The sequence below is a fragment of the Anneissia japonica genome, unplaced genomic scaffold (genome assembly GCF_011630105.1).
Source record: "Anneissia japonica isolate Jap-2015-1 unplaced genomic scaffold, ASM1163010v1 scaffold2756_len2360902_cov194, whole genome shotgun sequence".
NCBI lineage: Eukaryota > Metazoa > Echinodermata > Crinoidea > Comatulida > Comatulidae > Anneissia > Anneissia japonica.
The window spans coordinates 1,628,710-1,647,552 of NW_022719050.1; the positions used below are offsets into that span (position 1 = coordinate 1,628,710).

At 34.3% G+C, this 18,843-nt stretch overlaps 1 protein-coding gene across 4 annotated transcripts; it reads right to left on the minus strand.

Moving 5' to 3' along the window:
- Positions 1-4,018: 4,018 nt before the first annotated feature.
- Positions 4,019-17,630, minus strand: LOC117110783 (kelch-like protein diablo). 4 transcript variants are annotated; one of them, XM_033253596.1, is made up of 3 exons: positions 14,794-14,943; positions 14,147-14,325; positions 4,019-8,564 (listed from the first exon to the last, which is right to left on the minus strand). In XM_033253596.1, the coding sequence occupies exons 2-3, from the start codon at positions 14,165-14,167 to the stop codon at positions 6,309-6,311; spliced, it is 2,277 nt and encodes a 758-aa protein (XP_033109487.1). In that variant the 5' UTR covers positions 14,168-14,325; positions 14,794-14,943; the 3' UTR covers positions 4,019-6,308. The 4 variants fall into 4 exon arrangements, with proteins under 4 accessions (XP_033109487.1, XP_033109489.1, XP_033109485.1 ...); XM_033253598.1 differs by lacking the exons at positions 14,147-14,325; positions 14,794-14,943 and adding an exon at positions 17,485-17,630; XM_033253594.1 differs by lacking the exon at positions 14,147-14,325 and having other exon boundaries at positions 14,794-15,036.
- Between the last annotated feature and the right edge of the window lie 1,213 nt (positions 17,631-18,843).

Here is an 18,843-nt window from a genome sequence, read left to right on the forward strand (position 1 = left end):
GTAGAAAAGGTGTGTTTGTTCAGACAAATTGCAAATGTTGCAAAGGACACAGCACTGCTTATTCACTGCAAATGCACTTGCATGAAAATATATATTTTGTGTCTGCTGCCCACTACATGCTAGCATTTATACCTCATTATTCACCTACCAACCTTCCATTTCTTTCTGTCTAAATTTTCATTATCATGTAACATATCCAACAGTATTTTGGGATCATTTTAACACTTATATAATGTTAGTGTTTGTTTCTGAAATTATATGCTGTATATTGCTTATTATATTTTAATTATTTAATTAGTTTCTTACTACAAAGTAACATCGATTGGTACATTTATAGAGCTAAAGATTGTTTGTCGAATTAACATTCAGTAAATTGCATAATCATTTTTATATCTAATAATAATATTTTAATTTCCTCAAAAACAGTAACCCCAAAATATATATAAAACAAATGTTACTTTTTTAGTGGTAGTTCACAATGGTATTGGCAAAATTTGAATTTCTTTCCAAATAATGTACGAAGGATGCCTGTTAATGATCATGATCAGCAGCATTCATATCCTCGCACTATAAACTAGTGGATTTGTAGCTTGGTGGCTAAGATTTTTACCTTCCAATTCCAGAGTCTGGGTTCAAATCCAGGATTTCTTCTCATTACCAAAACAGCCTCATTATGAGGCTGTATAATATCCGAGCTCTGTGACCTCTGATGCTGAACAGGCTGCTGAAATACATAAATACAGTGCACCCTCCAATTTGGGATCCCTCTTAAATTCAAGATCACATTTCAAAGAACCAAATAATAATATTTTATCTTTTAACAAAAAACTATTCCACTAATTGGAGATGACAACCCTAAATGTTCAGATGGTGGTCTTAAATTGGAGGGTGAACTGTAAATTAAACAACATTGTTAATATTATGAAACAACCACTTTTTTACATGATTTTTTTAAAGAATAGTTAAGCACCAATAGCCATTTGTACCCATTCCTTCTGTTATAGGGATCTTCGCATCCACTTCTTCTGGTGCTCCTATAAATTCCATGTTAAATAATTTGCGTAACTTTAAACACATATCCCATTCCATTAAAAAGTATATAGTATTGATTATATTATCGGTAAGTTAAGTTGTCCAGAGATAGTGAGATAGCATGGATAAAAGTTGTATATTAAGTTGCATGTGTTTCTAAACATTCATCATTTTAAATATTTAGCACAATCTTTTGCGCCAGGTAATCACCATGCAACTGTCTCCCAGGTGGTTTTCGCTGTGAAGTATAACATTTCCATGTATATAAATAGTTTTTATTCAGCATAGACTTTATTATACCATGTTAAACTGCAATATTGGCTACATAATAATTTCATGCATTTTTACATATTAATTCCATATTTTGTACTACTAGGTTGAATTATTATTTATCACCATGCTAATGTACCGCATATTTTCACCATTAATTATGCACCGTATGATCACCGTGAGAATCAAACATCTAGGCAAAGGGATACTGTATGTGACTAAAATAGAATAAATGCAGGCCCACATTTTAAATAATTATGTATTAAAGAAACCTAACATAGATTGCCAAGACAAAACATTTCAGTTTTTCGTTAATTCTTTCGTTTTTATTTTATGATTAAAATATGTTCAGGTAGATGTCAATGTCTTTCACATGATGTTAAAGATGCACACTCTGCCAAAGTGATCAGGAAAAGCTGAAAATTCAATAAAAATTTATACTAGCTCATTTAAAAGGATTATAAATAAGTTAAAACATATTTATTGCTTATTTACACACATATTACTTAAAAAATCATTAAATTGATTAACAGCCAAAACTGTTAATTGGCTGGGATTTTTTTTTTCTTTTTCAGATTTTTTCTGAATTAATAACTTACCTAAATATCCAAATTTTGCAATTCAAATATGGATTGAATTTTCAAAGTCTTTAGGTCATGACAGACAGTGCATCTTTCGTAGTTTGCTGACATCTACAGCAAATACATATAAAGCTTGTCACCCAAAAACCAGCATAATGTCACTATATGTTAAATTGAATAATTAGCATAAGAATGTGGCACAATTGTATACTTTAGTACTGTACAGATAAACTGTAACTCTTTTTCTCATAACTTTGGCAATAGTATGTTGATCCCAGTTAATGACTCATCATTTTAAAGCTTATAATGCAGAGAATATGAATAAATTGAAAAGTCAATTTTCACTTTTTTGGCCATTGTTCCTGGTTTTAGGATGGCATGCTCCATTTATGGTAATGCATTGGTTCAATCATACAATAACTGTTTATAAACTACAAAAGGGAATTTTTCTTAATGAGCACTGTATTGAATCAACAGTAAAGTATCTCTTTCTAAAAATTATAGTAATTGGATGGTGTAAAGAATGGCTGAATACTACTGTAGTACAGTCTTAATTGTATAGTACAGTTTTCACTGTGTAAGTTTGTGTTTCCAGTATTTATATTGTCTGTATTTATGTTGCTATTGGTGTTCATGATACAGCATATCATAGCAAGGTTTAATATTTGTATGTCAATATTTTGTTTATATACTCCCGATATATATTGTTGTAGAAGTGATATTCAATTTTCTTCCAATTTCCCTTGTTCCTGGTAGTTTTAGCCTTCTAGATTTTTATTTATAGTATTACAAAGGGAAAATGTATTTTTTTCAAAGTATAAATATAAAAACGAGATGAAAATGATTAAGAAGGCATAGAAAATCAAAAGCTTGTGATTGACTAGATTTCACCTGTCTCTTTCATCTGTTTCTCACCGTATAGTGCCACCAATAGGGATGTTGTAATTTTGCTGGTGGTTATATACCAAAGTATTCTGAACTTATAATGAAGAGACGTAATATAAAAAATAAAATATGGCCTGTAATCCAGGCAAATGATTCTAAATATTATGGGAAAAAGGTAGAGATCCATGGGTAATTGTGAATTGTATCTGATGGTATATGCCTACTTCTGTAGAAAGTGTTATGTAGTATTATTGAATTCGGAGTGATAAATTCATCTCTGTTGGAAATGTGTGACTGACTATAAATTACTTGTATAAAATGACTATAATTGAAGCCCACATATACTAGCATACCCTACCAGAAAATGGTATAGCCCATGCATGTTTTGCAATATTGATAAGGATTTTAAATAATTGTATATAGTGTTTGTATTACTATGGTGTTTAGATAATGATGGGTTAATAATATTAATAGTAGTTTAACTTCATTTATATGTATTTTTTTATAATATACCATTATTGCTGTTGCTAATAATATTGGTGATTAATTCTTGCACGGTTTTGTTTGTGCAACGCAAATTTGGATGAAAGATAAATAAATTTGAAATAAGGGACATAGAAGTTCTGTTTATGGTGTTTTGTAATGAAAATAATACAGCTGGAAGCATTTCTTTCATTTCACTCACTCAATTGTATGATGAATAAAGCAAATGAATTTCAATTTATTTTCCATTATATATTTTTTGTCGTGTTTATAATTCTTGTACTGCGCTCAGTGTACGTCATTCCCAACATTCACGTCCCATTCTATTTTTCTGAATATTCAGTACTATCATCAACTTGGCGGCGCTGTCTAGAAGGAGGACAAGTGACTGTATTTGTTAAGCTTGGTTTCCATATAATCGCAACACGCCAACAGCTTTAAGTGATTCTAAATAGTCGGTCGAGTGAGGGAGCCTTCCCGATTGCCTCGGGTTTAGTTGGTTAAAGCTTGGTTTCCATACTATTGCTACACGCTTTCGCTGACAGCTTTTGGTGATGCTGATTGGTTGGTCGAATCGCGGAGCCTTCCCGATTGCGTCAAGGACTCCTAAGCAGTACAACGATTGCAATGAAAACACTAGCGAGAGTGCAGCAACTTTATGGAAACCATGTTAATGGCGTGATTGTAGATGTCGGGTTTTATTATTTGTAAATCATTCAGATTTTGCATACAGTAAAACTGCTGCAAATAATTATTTTGAACACAAATTTGCTAATCAGAATTTTATAATTTATTATTGAAACACCGTGCTTGATTCCATTCACCCTGAAAGAAATCTAGTATTATACTACTACGTGATTTTAATCTTTAAGTTTCGGTTTAGTATTAAACAAAGTATTTCTAGATTCATGTTGAAAACATTGGCTTAATAAATTCATTGATTAGGCTTTGGAAATTGTCATGGAGATACTCATACATTAACGTCTACCAAAGTAGTACAGTAACTGAATTTACTTAACAAAACTGATATAAATTACTATGAATGCTTGAATTAAAATCTTGTCACGCGTTTGTAATGAAGTAGGTGACGACAAGTACGGTATACTACTTACATCTCACAGACGATGTACTAGCGTGCCATTTGTGAAATTCTTACAGACGCGCAATTACCACTACGTCAAACTGAAACGACATCGGCACACCCCCAACAAAAATGTAATCATTCATCCATTCATTCGCGTCTTTTCCTAATGGGGAGATAATATTAAACCCATTATTTTGAACTGCAGTATTTGGTTCTCGAATTGAAGAAGTTCACCTTTGATATGACAGTTATTCAGTAATCATCAACTCAATATCTAAAAACATATCATGCGCACAAATGATTTCCGCGAATGATATGATGGATGTCAATTTCGATATCACCTGGATGATTGGCGCGCTTTTAGAAGTTGTTGAAATGTTCAAGCGTTTGGCAATATTCTCGAGATAACTACCTATTCGAGGTTGATATGCCTTTGGAACCTGTTTCAGATGGTAGCCAATTCATCAGTTATGATCATTAGGGCCTTCAATAGCAGCCTAACAATATGTCTCATTCCATCGCTGAGAAATATTGTAATGTTTTTAGTAATGTACTCTGGTGGTGCACTGTCCTCAGTTTGAATAGCAAGTAATACGTCTGCTGCTAAGTTACACATAATGGCGCATAAACTGTTAAATTAATAGGCCTACATATCATTGTAATAAATTCAAATTTCTTAATGCTTTACCGTCTGCTGTCCAATGCAATTTAAACACTGATAGGAAGTATTAGATTCCATGATGGAATAACTCCACGACAAAATTTCAGTTTCAAAAATGGTGATTGGCTATATCGTGTGACAGTTTAACATGTGGCATCCGTACCTTATATAACCACCTTGCTTCCTTTCCAAAACGTGTTCACTTCCATATACAATTCTCACATTTGAATACAGGCCTACACTTTGAAAAGAAACCGTTAGCAAATAACTGAAAATACAGAAAAAACATTATAAGCCCAATGGTACATATTCTACAAGAAACAGCCATTATAGTTGTGATAGCTTGTGGAATACGTATGCCATTAGAAGTGTTTTTTCCTGTATTTATAAATTAAGAGCTTGTGTACTAATATAGGTACTTGTTCAACTGTTCATCAAAAATATTTGATAATGTTAACAATTTAAAGAGCTAGTATTAAAGCCCAATCCATCGAGGCCTACATAGGCTATACAAAATAGTGAATCGTGCCAAGAAAAAACGAACATCCTTGACGGATACTGAAATGTTTAAGGCTAAAATTTAATTGAGTATACCATTGTCTATATGATCCAATCAGATTTATCCAACTTATGAAAATATATCAATATTTGAAAGGAGCGTTACGAGTATTATATATACATATAGTAGGCCTATTATGCTAATTGTTGCTTAAACAGTCCTTCAATATGTATAACCAGGCCTGGTTACATGTCCTCAATTGCTATATTAAATGCGTGCACTAAAACTGAATAGCAGCATTTTGACATAAATTAACAATCAAATTTTGATAAAAAGTAATATACTATTACAACACAATCCAATTGCAAGTAACCGACTTGCTTAATTTAATTATAAAGCGAACACTATCATTATTGTTGTTTTTCTAATTATGTGTCCGCCAAAAATTCGAATTTTATTACACTTAGTTTGGTCAGCGGTCTAAGCAGTCCCAAGAAAATGATATTGCACACTCGTTACCATAAAATAAAACACTTTCATATATCTTGCAAATTATCCAAATGTAACGAAGATGCGAAATTTACTTAAACTTTAAACGAGTGGCGTTTACGTTCAACAACATAACTGGAAAAACTTCGTGCAAATTACGAACATATCTTCACTTAATTTTTCTACTGAATGTTTTCCACACTTTTAACAGTATTATGTAATCATATTTACATAACCCATTGCATAAAATAATAATTAGTATGTTCTTCTGTTTGCACGATCATGAACCTTGGCCTCTGTGACAGTTGGGAGAAAGTCATGATTTTAATACTCTGGTTGATCTTTTGACATTGTTGCTGCAACACAGTAGTATGGCAGTTGTATGATTGGCCATCCCGTTTTATCTTGTTTCCATCCAAATCGTCCTGTGTCTAGTCGCCATACCTTACCATCGACTGATTCATCATCAGTTTCTCCTCCGAAGACGTAGAGACTTCCATTGAATGTTAGAATACTGTAATTGAACCTGCCCTCTGGCAGTTCTGGACCAAATCGCCAGTCATTTCTCTCTGGATTGTAAATTTCGACAGATTTCAGCATATTTTCTGCTGTTTTATCGCCAGCCGCAACACTGCCTCCAACGACGTATATCTCGCGTCCAAAGACAGCTGCTGATGCGCCAGTCCTTGGTAGGATCATACTAGACATCTGATTCCAGGAATTGTATCGTGGATTAAACCGTTGCACTGCATCAGTGATGGTATCTCCACTTTCACCACCGATACAATACAAGGCACCACCAACAACCGCTACACTGTGATTCTTCACCGGCACAATCAAAGGAGCAGAATTTCTCCACTGATTATAGTGTGGATTATAGAACTCAGTGACGTCACTTTGACCTTCTGCCGTAGTGCCACCGACACTGTAGATCATGCCATCTAATACTGCTAGTCTGAAATGAGATCTTGGTTGATTCATCGCTGCCCGAGGAAGCCATTTGCGATCAAAGTGGTCATACTGGAACAGTCCTCCACGCCTATGTGAATATACACGGCGGGAACCAAATTCAGTGATCTGTCGACCGGCGACAAATATATTATTTTCGCCCGTAACTACACATTCAGCATACTCTACGATGTCTGGAAGAGCCTTGATTCGATATGTGTCACTTTCGATAACATCAGGAATATCTTCGCTGTGATGTGTCAAAAACACCACCATTTCTCTCACTGGCATACCCTTCCTGGTGTTAGTGTTGAGCTTGGAGAGATCAAGATCTTGTCGTCTGTCACGAAGCATATGATACTGTAATGAGGATTCAATCAACTGCATGCATGGCTTATTGCAGTACACAATACGCTCTCTTTCTATGACATCATGGATGTAGTACGGACTGATAAGTGCAAATCGGACGTTGCTTAGAATGTCGAAGAGGTCAACGCGTCTGCTTTCCAATTCATGCTTTACCCAAGCGATAGCGGACTCATATACTATTTCTTCTCTGTCGACGTTCAGTTCATCTCTCATTATGAGATCTATGACCTTATCTTTCGACAGAGAAAGATATTCCTCTTCACGACATACTTCATTAAAATTTTCGCAAATTAGGGCTTTGGCAAGTTCCTGTAGCTTTTTACAGTCTAGTGAACATGCGTAAAAATATATGCCGATGCAATTTGATAACGCTACGTGTTTCTCCATGTAACATGCGCACGCGTCTCGGAGGTTATACATTTGAAACATATTGGCAGCAACCAGTAATGACTGGACGTTGTCTGCTGTGATATCAATTTTTGATGTGTAGCAATAATTGATAATAAGCTGCATCGCTTCTGCTTCAACGCCTCCTATCTTGATTCTCTCTTGCTTGCTCTCAAGGAGATCATTGGTAAACATGGCATGAAAGTAGGGACTACTGGATGCCATGACGCAGCGATGGCATGGAAATTCAGAACTTTCAACACATAGGATGACGTCGGTAAGTAGTCTTTGCTCGTAGAGAGATGTGATTCCTGAAACAAGCTCATGAACTCTGCTTCTATCCTTGAAGCTATACACCTCCGGAAAATTATCCAGCCCTTCATCTGTTGACGTTTGCTTAATTAAACCTGCAGATTCCCCAGAGATGAAGTTCGAGCTTGGAACGGCGTGTTTTGATTGTTGATGTGATGATGCCGAGGAGGAAATGGCAGCAGGTGATGGAGTTGGTGCAGATGAATATCTTTCATGGTGAGTTGATACTGGAGCGACGTTAAGGGTTGACATGGTATAATTACTACCAGTGGTGCTTGAACTTGAGGCTGAGGTTGCAGAAGGTAGATTAGCGGCGGATATACCGATCGTATTTCGACGTTCGTTCCTCTCCCGACGGCGCTCGGCGCGCGTCTGTGCCAGTGTGTATGTGTCGTCTGCATAATGAAGTGAAGATGCAGACGATGCTGGAGGTGGATGATCCATTGAAGAGGCGTGCCGTAGAGGATTTCGAGGTGACTGTGGTGGCACTAAATGATCAAATGTTTTCAGCCTACGACCAGATTCAGGTTGTTCCTGATTATGTTGGCGATGGTATCTGGAATCCTACAAAAGATAGAAACATAATTGTCAATACATGAATTATATATTTTTGTAGAATTAGAAAGATTCCCACCAAAACAGAGTTTATCAATGTTTTATCTGAGTTTTACAATGTATTGTAGTCGCCACCTGGCCTATGAATGTAACAAAATCCATGTTATTGTTTTGAAATGTAATGTATTTAAACAGGTGCAAAGTTATTGTTTGCTGTAACGAATAAAATCCAGTAATAATTAAATAATTGAATTGTGGATATGGTATAGTCATGATTTATATAAACTGACAAAAGATGTCGTCAAATCCAAATGTTTCGTACACATTTGAGTGAGTGCAGCAGTAAGGAATTGACCTATGAGACGACCGAGTTCGAAAAATACTATTTCCACACTTGCTTGTTTCCTTGGGTAGGCGCTTTTCTCTAATTGAATTGTCCTATGAGACATTAATTAAGCCGTTGGTCTATGGTCTAATACATATAATAGACGAGTATCATGAAAGTAACCCAGGACCGTAGGCCTACACTACTGAAAGGGGGCAGTCTCTCAATGTACCATAATTCAGCAGGGAGCTGCACACCTAACCTGAAATTCCTTGTTGGTGTTTAAGAAGGATCGTATTATATAACTATATTTCACAATTAATGTTTAAATATAAAAAATGCAGTGATAATTTTTTATAAATCCAGAAATGGAGAATTTAGCAGATAGTAGTTTGAACTCCGCAATAACCTTGTCGTGTTTTTCTTGATCGTCACAGAAAGAATGTAATCTATACGACCGAGTGTCATACATTTGACGCAAACACATTCTTGAATTCCGTTTTTTAAGAATATCACACTGAGAATGTTGTGTGATCTTTACTCTATAATCAACCTTAGGATTATACATGTACTTTACAAATCTGCTAATCTTAAACCTGGACGGAAGCCACATAGCATGCGACACATAGGGCTGCACGTCATAATGAACTATCATCTTTATTATAATATTTTCCACCACATCATGTCGTACGAGTACATTAACCCTTTGGGGGCGTTTGAAATGACTTTCACATATGACGTGATTGAGGGTACATCAAGCGTTGACGCGTGCGTACAGGCGTAAATGCGACCTTTCGCACGCATCAACCAATGAAGGATGTAGAGCTCAGGATGTTCACATGTTCAACAGGCATAAGTATTGTGCCAAAATTTATATTATTGAATGGACAACGACCTATAAGTGAGTCCATTAATCAAGGAACCTTTAATAAATTTTGGCACCTCGGCACACTTACTAGGCGTGATATACTGTATCTGAATGATTGCGAATTCCAAATTAATTTGGTTCAATTGAACATTGATTGAATTATTCAGAGGCTAAATTGTTGATAACCTCGTAACAGATATTATTTAGTTCCAATGTGTTTACATACTACACTGAGTGGTATTCTGATTTTTGCATTGTCACCAAATGTCAACAGCTGTCTTTTTGTCGTCAGGAGACGACAAACACATCGGTACGGAATCTATCCAAAATTCCTAACACTCTAGTCATTAAGAGCACCAATCATTGCTTATTATTATCGTGACAGGAAGGATTTCATTAGAAAGAATTGGTTATTATACCTCCATAATGTTTATTTCCTTGTGGACAATTACGCCTAATTTATAATATCAGCAGAGATTTTGAATTTGTCAATTAAACAAAACAAGTGTTATTACAATTGGTACTGACATCAGAATAAAGCAATTAGCAGATGATACAATTTTTGTTAAAGATGAACAAAGCTTAAAACAGCAATAGAAATTCTTGATAAGTTTAGTAAGTTGTTCAGCCTCAGTGTAAACTTTGACAAAAGTAACGTTCTTGGAATTGGTTCTTTCAATAATACTGACTTTAAAGTAGAATGTAACCGTAAAGTCTTACTTTGGAGCAGGTTTCTGGAAACTCTGACCAATTATTTGGACTTCCATTTTTGAAGTAGGCCTAAATTAGGCAAAATAGAAAACGTTCTTTGAACTTGGAAAATATGAGGCCTAATTTAATACCACAAATAGCAACGTTTTCATTCTCTTTATTTTCAGATGACATAATTACTTAGTTCATTTGAATTTTATATGTATATACTTATATCAAATAATATTATATAAGCCTATAGGCGTATATTTACAGCATATATATATATATATATATATATATATATATATATATAAATCATCAAAGAAAGGTAAATACAGTGTTCGACTAAAGGACATGATTATATAATAATAATAATAGTAATAATATTAATAATAATAATAATAATAATAATAAATGAATAAGCCGATAACGAATAAAAAATACCAATGTCTCTCTATTGGGACTCGAACCCGTTGACTATCTCAGACACGGTGAGTGTCTCAGAAAAGGGCATTTTATGCTAATGCCGATTGAGAGCTTTTTATTTTTTCCCAAAGTCTGGTGTCTGAATATCACTAATTCTTACATAGAGATTTAACTCTAGGTTGTTTCAAAGTTATGTTATATTGTACTGTAAATTAAGTTTTAAAATTTACATAAACCTATATCTACATTTTTGGAGATGCTGCAGTATTATAAATAAAAAATAATAAATACCATACATTTATATAGGCCTATTACAATCATTTCAAAAATAGCTCACTGCTATCTCAATATAACTCATCGATATAACATAGGCCTAGACCAAAAAATGGTGACCACCAATCAAACTGACCACATGCCGTGTCGAATAATAAGTCGTCATGAGTTGATAGGTTGTTGGGAGAAGGTGTTGGTTGTTGTATAAGGAACACTGCAAAAATATATTAGGCCAATAGCATCATAAAGATTTCAAGGATCCCAATTCATTTACTTCTAACATTCTGCTTATAATAATTGTAGGCCTACACAGCTATCCTGTGAATTTGTGTGGGCACCGTAATCAAAAGTGTCAAACTTTAAACAACTTATGTTCAGATTTCACACCACGCGCCCATAAATTTTGCTAGGAGGTAATTAATAATTTAATTTAATTAACTAAGGGAGCATCTGTTGCACCTACGTACAGTACGTACTTAATGTATAACATTAAACTTCCAAAGTTAAAGACGTTGATTCTTATTTCCTAAAAAAAAATAATTTTGTAAGTTTGCCTTGAAGCAATTAAAACAAAACAAGTCGCTTGTATCATCATAGTGTGGTCTTTGCCGTTTCGCTTAACAAGCAATGCAAATGGTATGTCGGCCATATTAGGGCGTTGTGGCCTACACGATACGACATAATGTTAATCATTGAGTCTATAGTTCATACTAGGGTCAATAGGCCCACTAGAGTGAAAGCAGACGTCCGCATAATGGGGTATCTTTATCGGATATTTAATTCTTATAATGTTTTAGAGCATAAAGACCTGAAGTATAAGTTTCCCTTACGCCTTATTTAGATTTTTTTTTTTATAAATGTATACTTATTGTAGACGTTGGATGATGATATTGATTTAAATTGATGTATTCAGTACAACAAAGTACAAACATGCATAAATACTCATGAATATTTAGGAACTACAGTAACTACAGACATTTTTCAAACTTCAAACAAGTTAAGCTCATGTATCATCACGGTAATGAATTGTAATACAAAAATAGGCGGCGTGTATAAAAGTGCATGTACTATGCTACTTACACAATTTTGAATTTAAACAATAGGCCCTATGCCGTGCCTAGATTTATAAAACACATATAATTTATAATAGCTTTATTTTAGTGAAACATTTTGTGTTGTATATCGTTACTATTTTGAAGAAATCCTAATTATTTTGCTCCATCAAGTTGACTTTTCGTTCGTCCTTAAAAGGATGTTTATAAATTAATTCGCCGTCGGGCTAGGTATATGTTTGGGGCAATGTTATAAGCTACACAGGGTCATGGACTCGTGTGAGTGACTCTTATACCTGTTGTAAAATGAAAAATTGGAATTATATACGGCAAAAACATTAAAAATAAATTTAGGAGTTTAAGAATTTATGTTTATTTTAAACAGTTCTTCAAACATAAATTAAGAAAAACTTTCAAATATGAGTTACTAAGGGAAACAAAATGATAAAATGGCACCATGGGATACTCTAGTAGTGTGCCCTCTACGGGAAAACATTGAATGTATACGTGTGTTAATTTCAAAATGAGAGCAGCATATGAGCTCAGTCGGCTAAACTGGTGTAAGCCAATTTGCAGGGGTGGATGATGTGCGAAAGGCGGACCGAAAGGGGAGGAGAGCGAAAGTGGGGTCGATCGAAACAACACTACCCTAGGGCGTCCGGCATGCCCCCGCGAATTATTTGTTTTCTAGACCCAAAAATAACCTCTGAGGAGTTTTGAGCGATCAATTATTTCTTTAAGTTTCTATCTTTATTTCTTTTTTACCTTTCCAAAGGTGGAGCTTTATGTGTGCTCAACTGTGGAAATCCTTTGGCACCCGGTTCTATTCCATCCGTATTCATATTTTTCAGCTGGGTGGCTTAAATGCAAGTATGCACACTGTCTTTCGGGAGAGACGTTTAAAGTCAATCTCCAGAGAAATTTTGTGCAAAGTTGATGAAAACACGCGGGAACAGTTAATGAGATACAAATTTTTTAATATTTAAAAAACAGGAAGGTGGAGGGGATGGAGGGTTGAAAATAGGTGGTTAAGCCCCTTCCCCAGTTATTAAATTTTAAAAAATCTGTACGGTATTTCAGTAACTTTTTCCGATTTTTCGTCAAAAATATGCTTTTTGTTTCTTAGAAAAATCAGTTGTACACATCAAATATTGTTTTCATTTGGAGCCTGACTTTAAGCCACGGGTCCCATGTCACAACTGGGCTAATGTGCAGGTTAAAATCCAGTAAACTTTTAGAAAAAGAGCAGAGATTGTCTCCCTGTGTAGGCCTGGTGCCAAATCAACAGAAAGACCCAACCTGGAAATAAGTCTTCGGACTTTCGTGGTTTATCCTTGGTATTCACACCGAATGAATCCATCTCTCCATTTTTATCAATATTTCTCAGTTTTAAAGCTGTCTTTGGAATCACCAGAAGAAGACCGAAGTAGTGAAATCTAATGAAATATATAGGCCTATGTAATCAGTCTATAAAATCAAATGAATTTCACACTTCCGTTGAAGAAAACTCAAAAACTGAATATATGGCTAGGCCTACTTGTTTAATTATTTGGAATAGGAAAATCAATGTACTACTTTATAATTACATTTCAAAGTGATATTCAATAAAAATATTTCAGTTGAACAACAATACATAATCATGTGCTATTCAAATTGTTAAGAGCCATATTTCAAGATTCAGGATTTAGAGATTTCTTTAAATATTTTGAAAACAATAAGTGGTAGGCCTACATGCTATATCGCCGAAAGGGTGTTAATTATAGCAGATGTGATACTCAATATACAAAGATTGCATTCCATTTGAAAATTAAATTGAAAGATTTCAGTGTCGGCTACGGAGGAGTAAGCCCCTACTGAACATGATTAATGAGTCCGGGCTAACAAATAATAACTGGATGTCATTCTTTGCAAACTATCAGACATTATACTTTCTTTGATAAATGATTCTACTCACATTTGGCGAAAATGAAGCCATATCGTATGCCTATGATATATATCCAAAAAAATCAAAGGAAGTTCACACTTCGGTTGAAGGAAACTCAAAACGGAAATAGTTTCTCTTTAATTAAACCTCTTCTACGATAAATTTAGCAAACTTCTGTTGCCACTATCGTAATCGTTTCCAAGATAATGCTTCAAGAAATAAAAGAAATCAACACAATGTAAATATTCCAATAGAAATTACTCATAACTCATCTTAAACATTTCTCTACAGAATCATAAAATAAAAGGTTTCAAGATATTTAAAACACTTCGTGGATTAACTCGATTCAGTGACTGGTCGAGAGAAGCTGTCGCAATCGGTCGCTGGAAAACGGCATGCGCACAGTGGATTAGCTCATGTGATCACAACAGACATACCGAGACCAAATTAGAATGGAATTTCTATCTCGTACCGTGATAAAGGTTCATCGCTGCATATATTAGATGGAAAAATGTTTCAAACAAATTAAACCACCAACCCACGCAATATGATTGATCGAAATTATTATATATAGGCCTAATTATCAGTAAATTTTTGCCTTGACGTCACACCCACATACATGAACCTAAAAGTTAGTGTTAAATGCTATTAGCACAAATCTGAAATTATTTTCTTACTTTTTCATTTTTTTGCTGCTGCCTTTCCTTCTCCTCTTTTTCCAATCTCCGCTTTGTATGATTCACAAAACTCGACTGTTTTACCAGCTTATTGTTTCCTCCAGTCATTTCTGCATCTGTGTGAAACGCCCTTTCTATTCTACGTTTTCCCTACTCTCAGCAACGTATGTTTATTACTCTATCTTCCTATGCCGTCTGTTTCTCGTACCCGGGCCTCTTACAAACTGATGTATACACGCCGCCGATATACTAATACAGCTACGTACTGGACGCGCGCGACAGATGCTCCCCAGTTAATTAGACATGTCATCTTTAGGCCTATTGACTATAGGCCTATTCAATCTAAAGCTCGAACATGATCCCATAATAAATTATAATCATACTAAATTAAAAGAATAACTTGCAAAAAAAAATGTGAAAAACTACTGAACTTTTCGTTTGATTCAAAGAACAGGCTGATAATTTTAGAAATTCCACGTACACTTGTAAGACGAATAAGACCTCTACCTTGAGCTTTGTGTCCCCCTTGGGCAAATTCCGCGTCGCACACGTAATTTCGACATCATTATTGGTATACCAAAAGCTTACATTAATACTTATTTATTTAGATTATTTCTTTCACTTTATATTTATGAATATGATATATATATATTTTTATTTTGTTTTTAATTTTATTATTGATGAGCTTATTTTTACTGCCATTGTCTTTTTCTTTACGGTTTTTATTGCATTTACATACCAATCATTATTATACACTGCTTGTTGCAGTTACAATAATATTTTTTCTTTTATTGTTGTTTGTTTTTTTGTATTTATTGTGTTTTTGTTATTATTTTTATTATTTTTTATTGTCGTTATTATTATTATTATTATTATTATTATTATTATTATTATTATTATTTTCATTATTATTATTATTATCATTATTATTATTATTATTATTATTATTATTATTATTATTATTATTATTAGTATTAGTGTTTTAGTACAGCAACAATTACATTTTTAATATTTCATTATACGTTATGAGAATGGCGGATCAATCAGAAAACCAATTTATTTGATCCTCCTTCCTTTTGTTGCATTCTCCCGTGTTTTGATTAGGCCTATAGCTTGGATCACTTCCCCCCCCCCCCTAGATACTGTTTACCTTGAAGTGAAGTTTCAGTTAATTGTTTTATGTTCCAAAGGAAAAATAAACTTTGATTTGATTAATCCGCCACTGTTTTAAAATTTTGCACGTTATTCAAGTGAAAGTTGTAGCAAACTGAAGGAAGCACATACCTAACATAAATCCGAATGCAGAAAACATTTTTTTTTTAAATAATATATGCCATGCCAGATAGGCCTACACCGTTTAATTGTTCATTAAAAAAGTCCAGGTCTAATACGAAAATCATTAAATGTATACCAGACAATTATTTAAAGGTAAATGCAAAAATTATATCGGAACAAGTACGCACGTGTATGGATTAGCGAGGAACGTTGTTCCTCTAATCTTCAGTTGAAAGCCTATAGGCCTAAATCATAATAATGTTAATAATTCCAAATATTATTTTTTATAATTATTAAAATATTAAAACAGAATATTTTTTTTATAGATATATCTCATTTGTTATGTCATTTGAAGTAAAACAATGTAACTTTTACGTTATTCTGGTTTCAATCTCATTCGGTGTATAATGCTTTTGTGTATGTGGTGCGCTGCATCAAACACCCCGCGTATTGTACATGGCGAAAATTAATATTCATAATGATCTTTAATACATACATAATAATCAAGATGTCACGTGATGTAATGCAATGCAATACGAGGCCTAATCATAGATACCTATCCATGACCTAATAATTATTGTATTACGGAAAACAGCTTCTGAGATCACGTTAGGCCTAACTGAACTTTCGACATTAGACCTTGAAATTTCGTTATCCCTCCCAGTTGGTGAACTAAGTACATAAATAGACCCTCGGGTGAATAATTTTACTTACCATCATGAACCGGTGGAAGTTTTATTTAATGTTGATATTAAAAACAGTTCCAGTGCCACAAGGGCTGCTACTTAAATAAATCATAAGCATTAAACGTATTTTATCCTGCGCAATAGGCCTACCGATGACGTAAATCAACTATTCGTTAAAATGGCACAATCAATAAAATTAATAGGCCAATGTATCACGATCCTATGCCCATAAATTAAAAAAAAAATCTATATCTCATAAGGTCTATATGTTCTGGACAATCCAGCACCCAAAAAAGGGTTATATAATAAGCATAACTTAAGTTACATTTATACGATGCTTCTAAATTCCAATAGGGCGTGTATGTCTATTTTATGTGGAAACGCTGACACAACACACACACTACTACCACCACAGGACATGAGAAAATTCAGACATTTACGTTCTTCACTTGGTCAAATTTTATTATGATAAATATTATGACACACTGACGAATTTTAGGAATCCTCAGCGACCTGCCTAGTGCAACTTAATGACCAGGTAGAAGTTAAGGTGGGAAGAATGTTTTAAGGCAAAGTGAGTTAGGCATTATTAATTGGTCAACGCATATCGTAATGACGCATCACACAACAAAATAGCCGACTGAAAATCAGTAGTCCGTATATTTAAACAAAATCATTACATAATTATCGTCTGCAAAATGTCACGTGTGTGCTTCTATTACTAACTTACCTTTCAGTAAACGCATCTTAAGTGAAAAGGAATCGTCGATATGACTATAAAGATTATAAAAACATCGTTGGATAAACAGTTAATATTTCATCCGTCGTCCCCGTGGACAATGATTCACTGGCATACTTGTCAAATCTTCGACGTCACTATGGTACCCGTGATGCACACGTTTTCAGGAGATGGAGAGATGGAAAAGGAGCGCAGTGATGCCAGGGAGTTGCAGCTGTTCTGGCCATATAAGGCAGAGGCCCAAACGGTAGATTAAGTTGTATGGAATCCATGCGATTTTCTTAAAATGTCATTTATAAAGGCGCGATTTCTCGAAATAAAACGTTAATAACCAACAATTGTAATTTTAAAGCGTCATAAAATTTAATTAGGATGATTAACAGCTTACAGATTTAAAATGATAGAAACTGACGTGCATCGTGTGTGTGTATGACATTCAGTAGTTTAATTAAGTGACGAAAGCACAACATAGTGACGATGGTTATACGCTGTCATTCAACATGCCAATTTATATTTTAAAGGAACCATGACACATAGGCCTATCCACAAAAAATGTACACGACACAGTTAAATGCTTTAATTTTTTTAGAATAAATCCTTATGCTTTAAAATATTTCTTATAGGCCTAAAAATAAATAATACGTTTAGCCTTGGCTGTGCTAGATACAATTATAACAATTGTTCCTATTCGAGCAAGCAAGGTTATTATTATTTATCTATTTTAAAAATTAAATTGCTACGCAGCAAACTAAGCTGTGACTTAGAATAAGTACAGATATCTAGCTTAACCATAGTTCCAATATGTGTGAGCTTTTCAGTGTCTTAAAAGTGCCTAGGGGTCATCTGTGTGTATCTATAATAGATCTCTGTGGTCTAGTGAGCATGATATTCGCCTTGATAGCGAGAGGTTGCAGGTTAGAATCCCGCCAGAGACACTTTTTTCATACAACTGAATAAAAAGAAACTTTTCGTTGAAAGGCTATGCTTTAGTACTATTATAATATCTTGTTCCTATTTGGGCATGCACTGTTATTATTAGTTAGCCATTTGTTTATGTTATAGGCCTACATTATATATGTATAGGTCTAGGGCTATATATTAATCAATTAATAAATCAAAAATAATAGTACAGTGCTCAAATATATATAGGAGGAACATGAAAGTATCAAACATAGTCCATCAACGAAAATTCCTGATTATAGTTAGGCCTATATAGAAAAGGGAATCGAACCTGCAATCCGATTTCTCTCGGCGAGCGTCACGTGTAGAACACAGAGGCCCGTACGATATAATACGAAAAACCGTCTCTCTCCCTACAACCAGTGGTGGCGCCAGGATTTGCCCGACAGC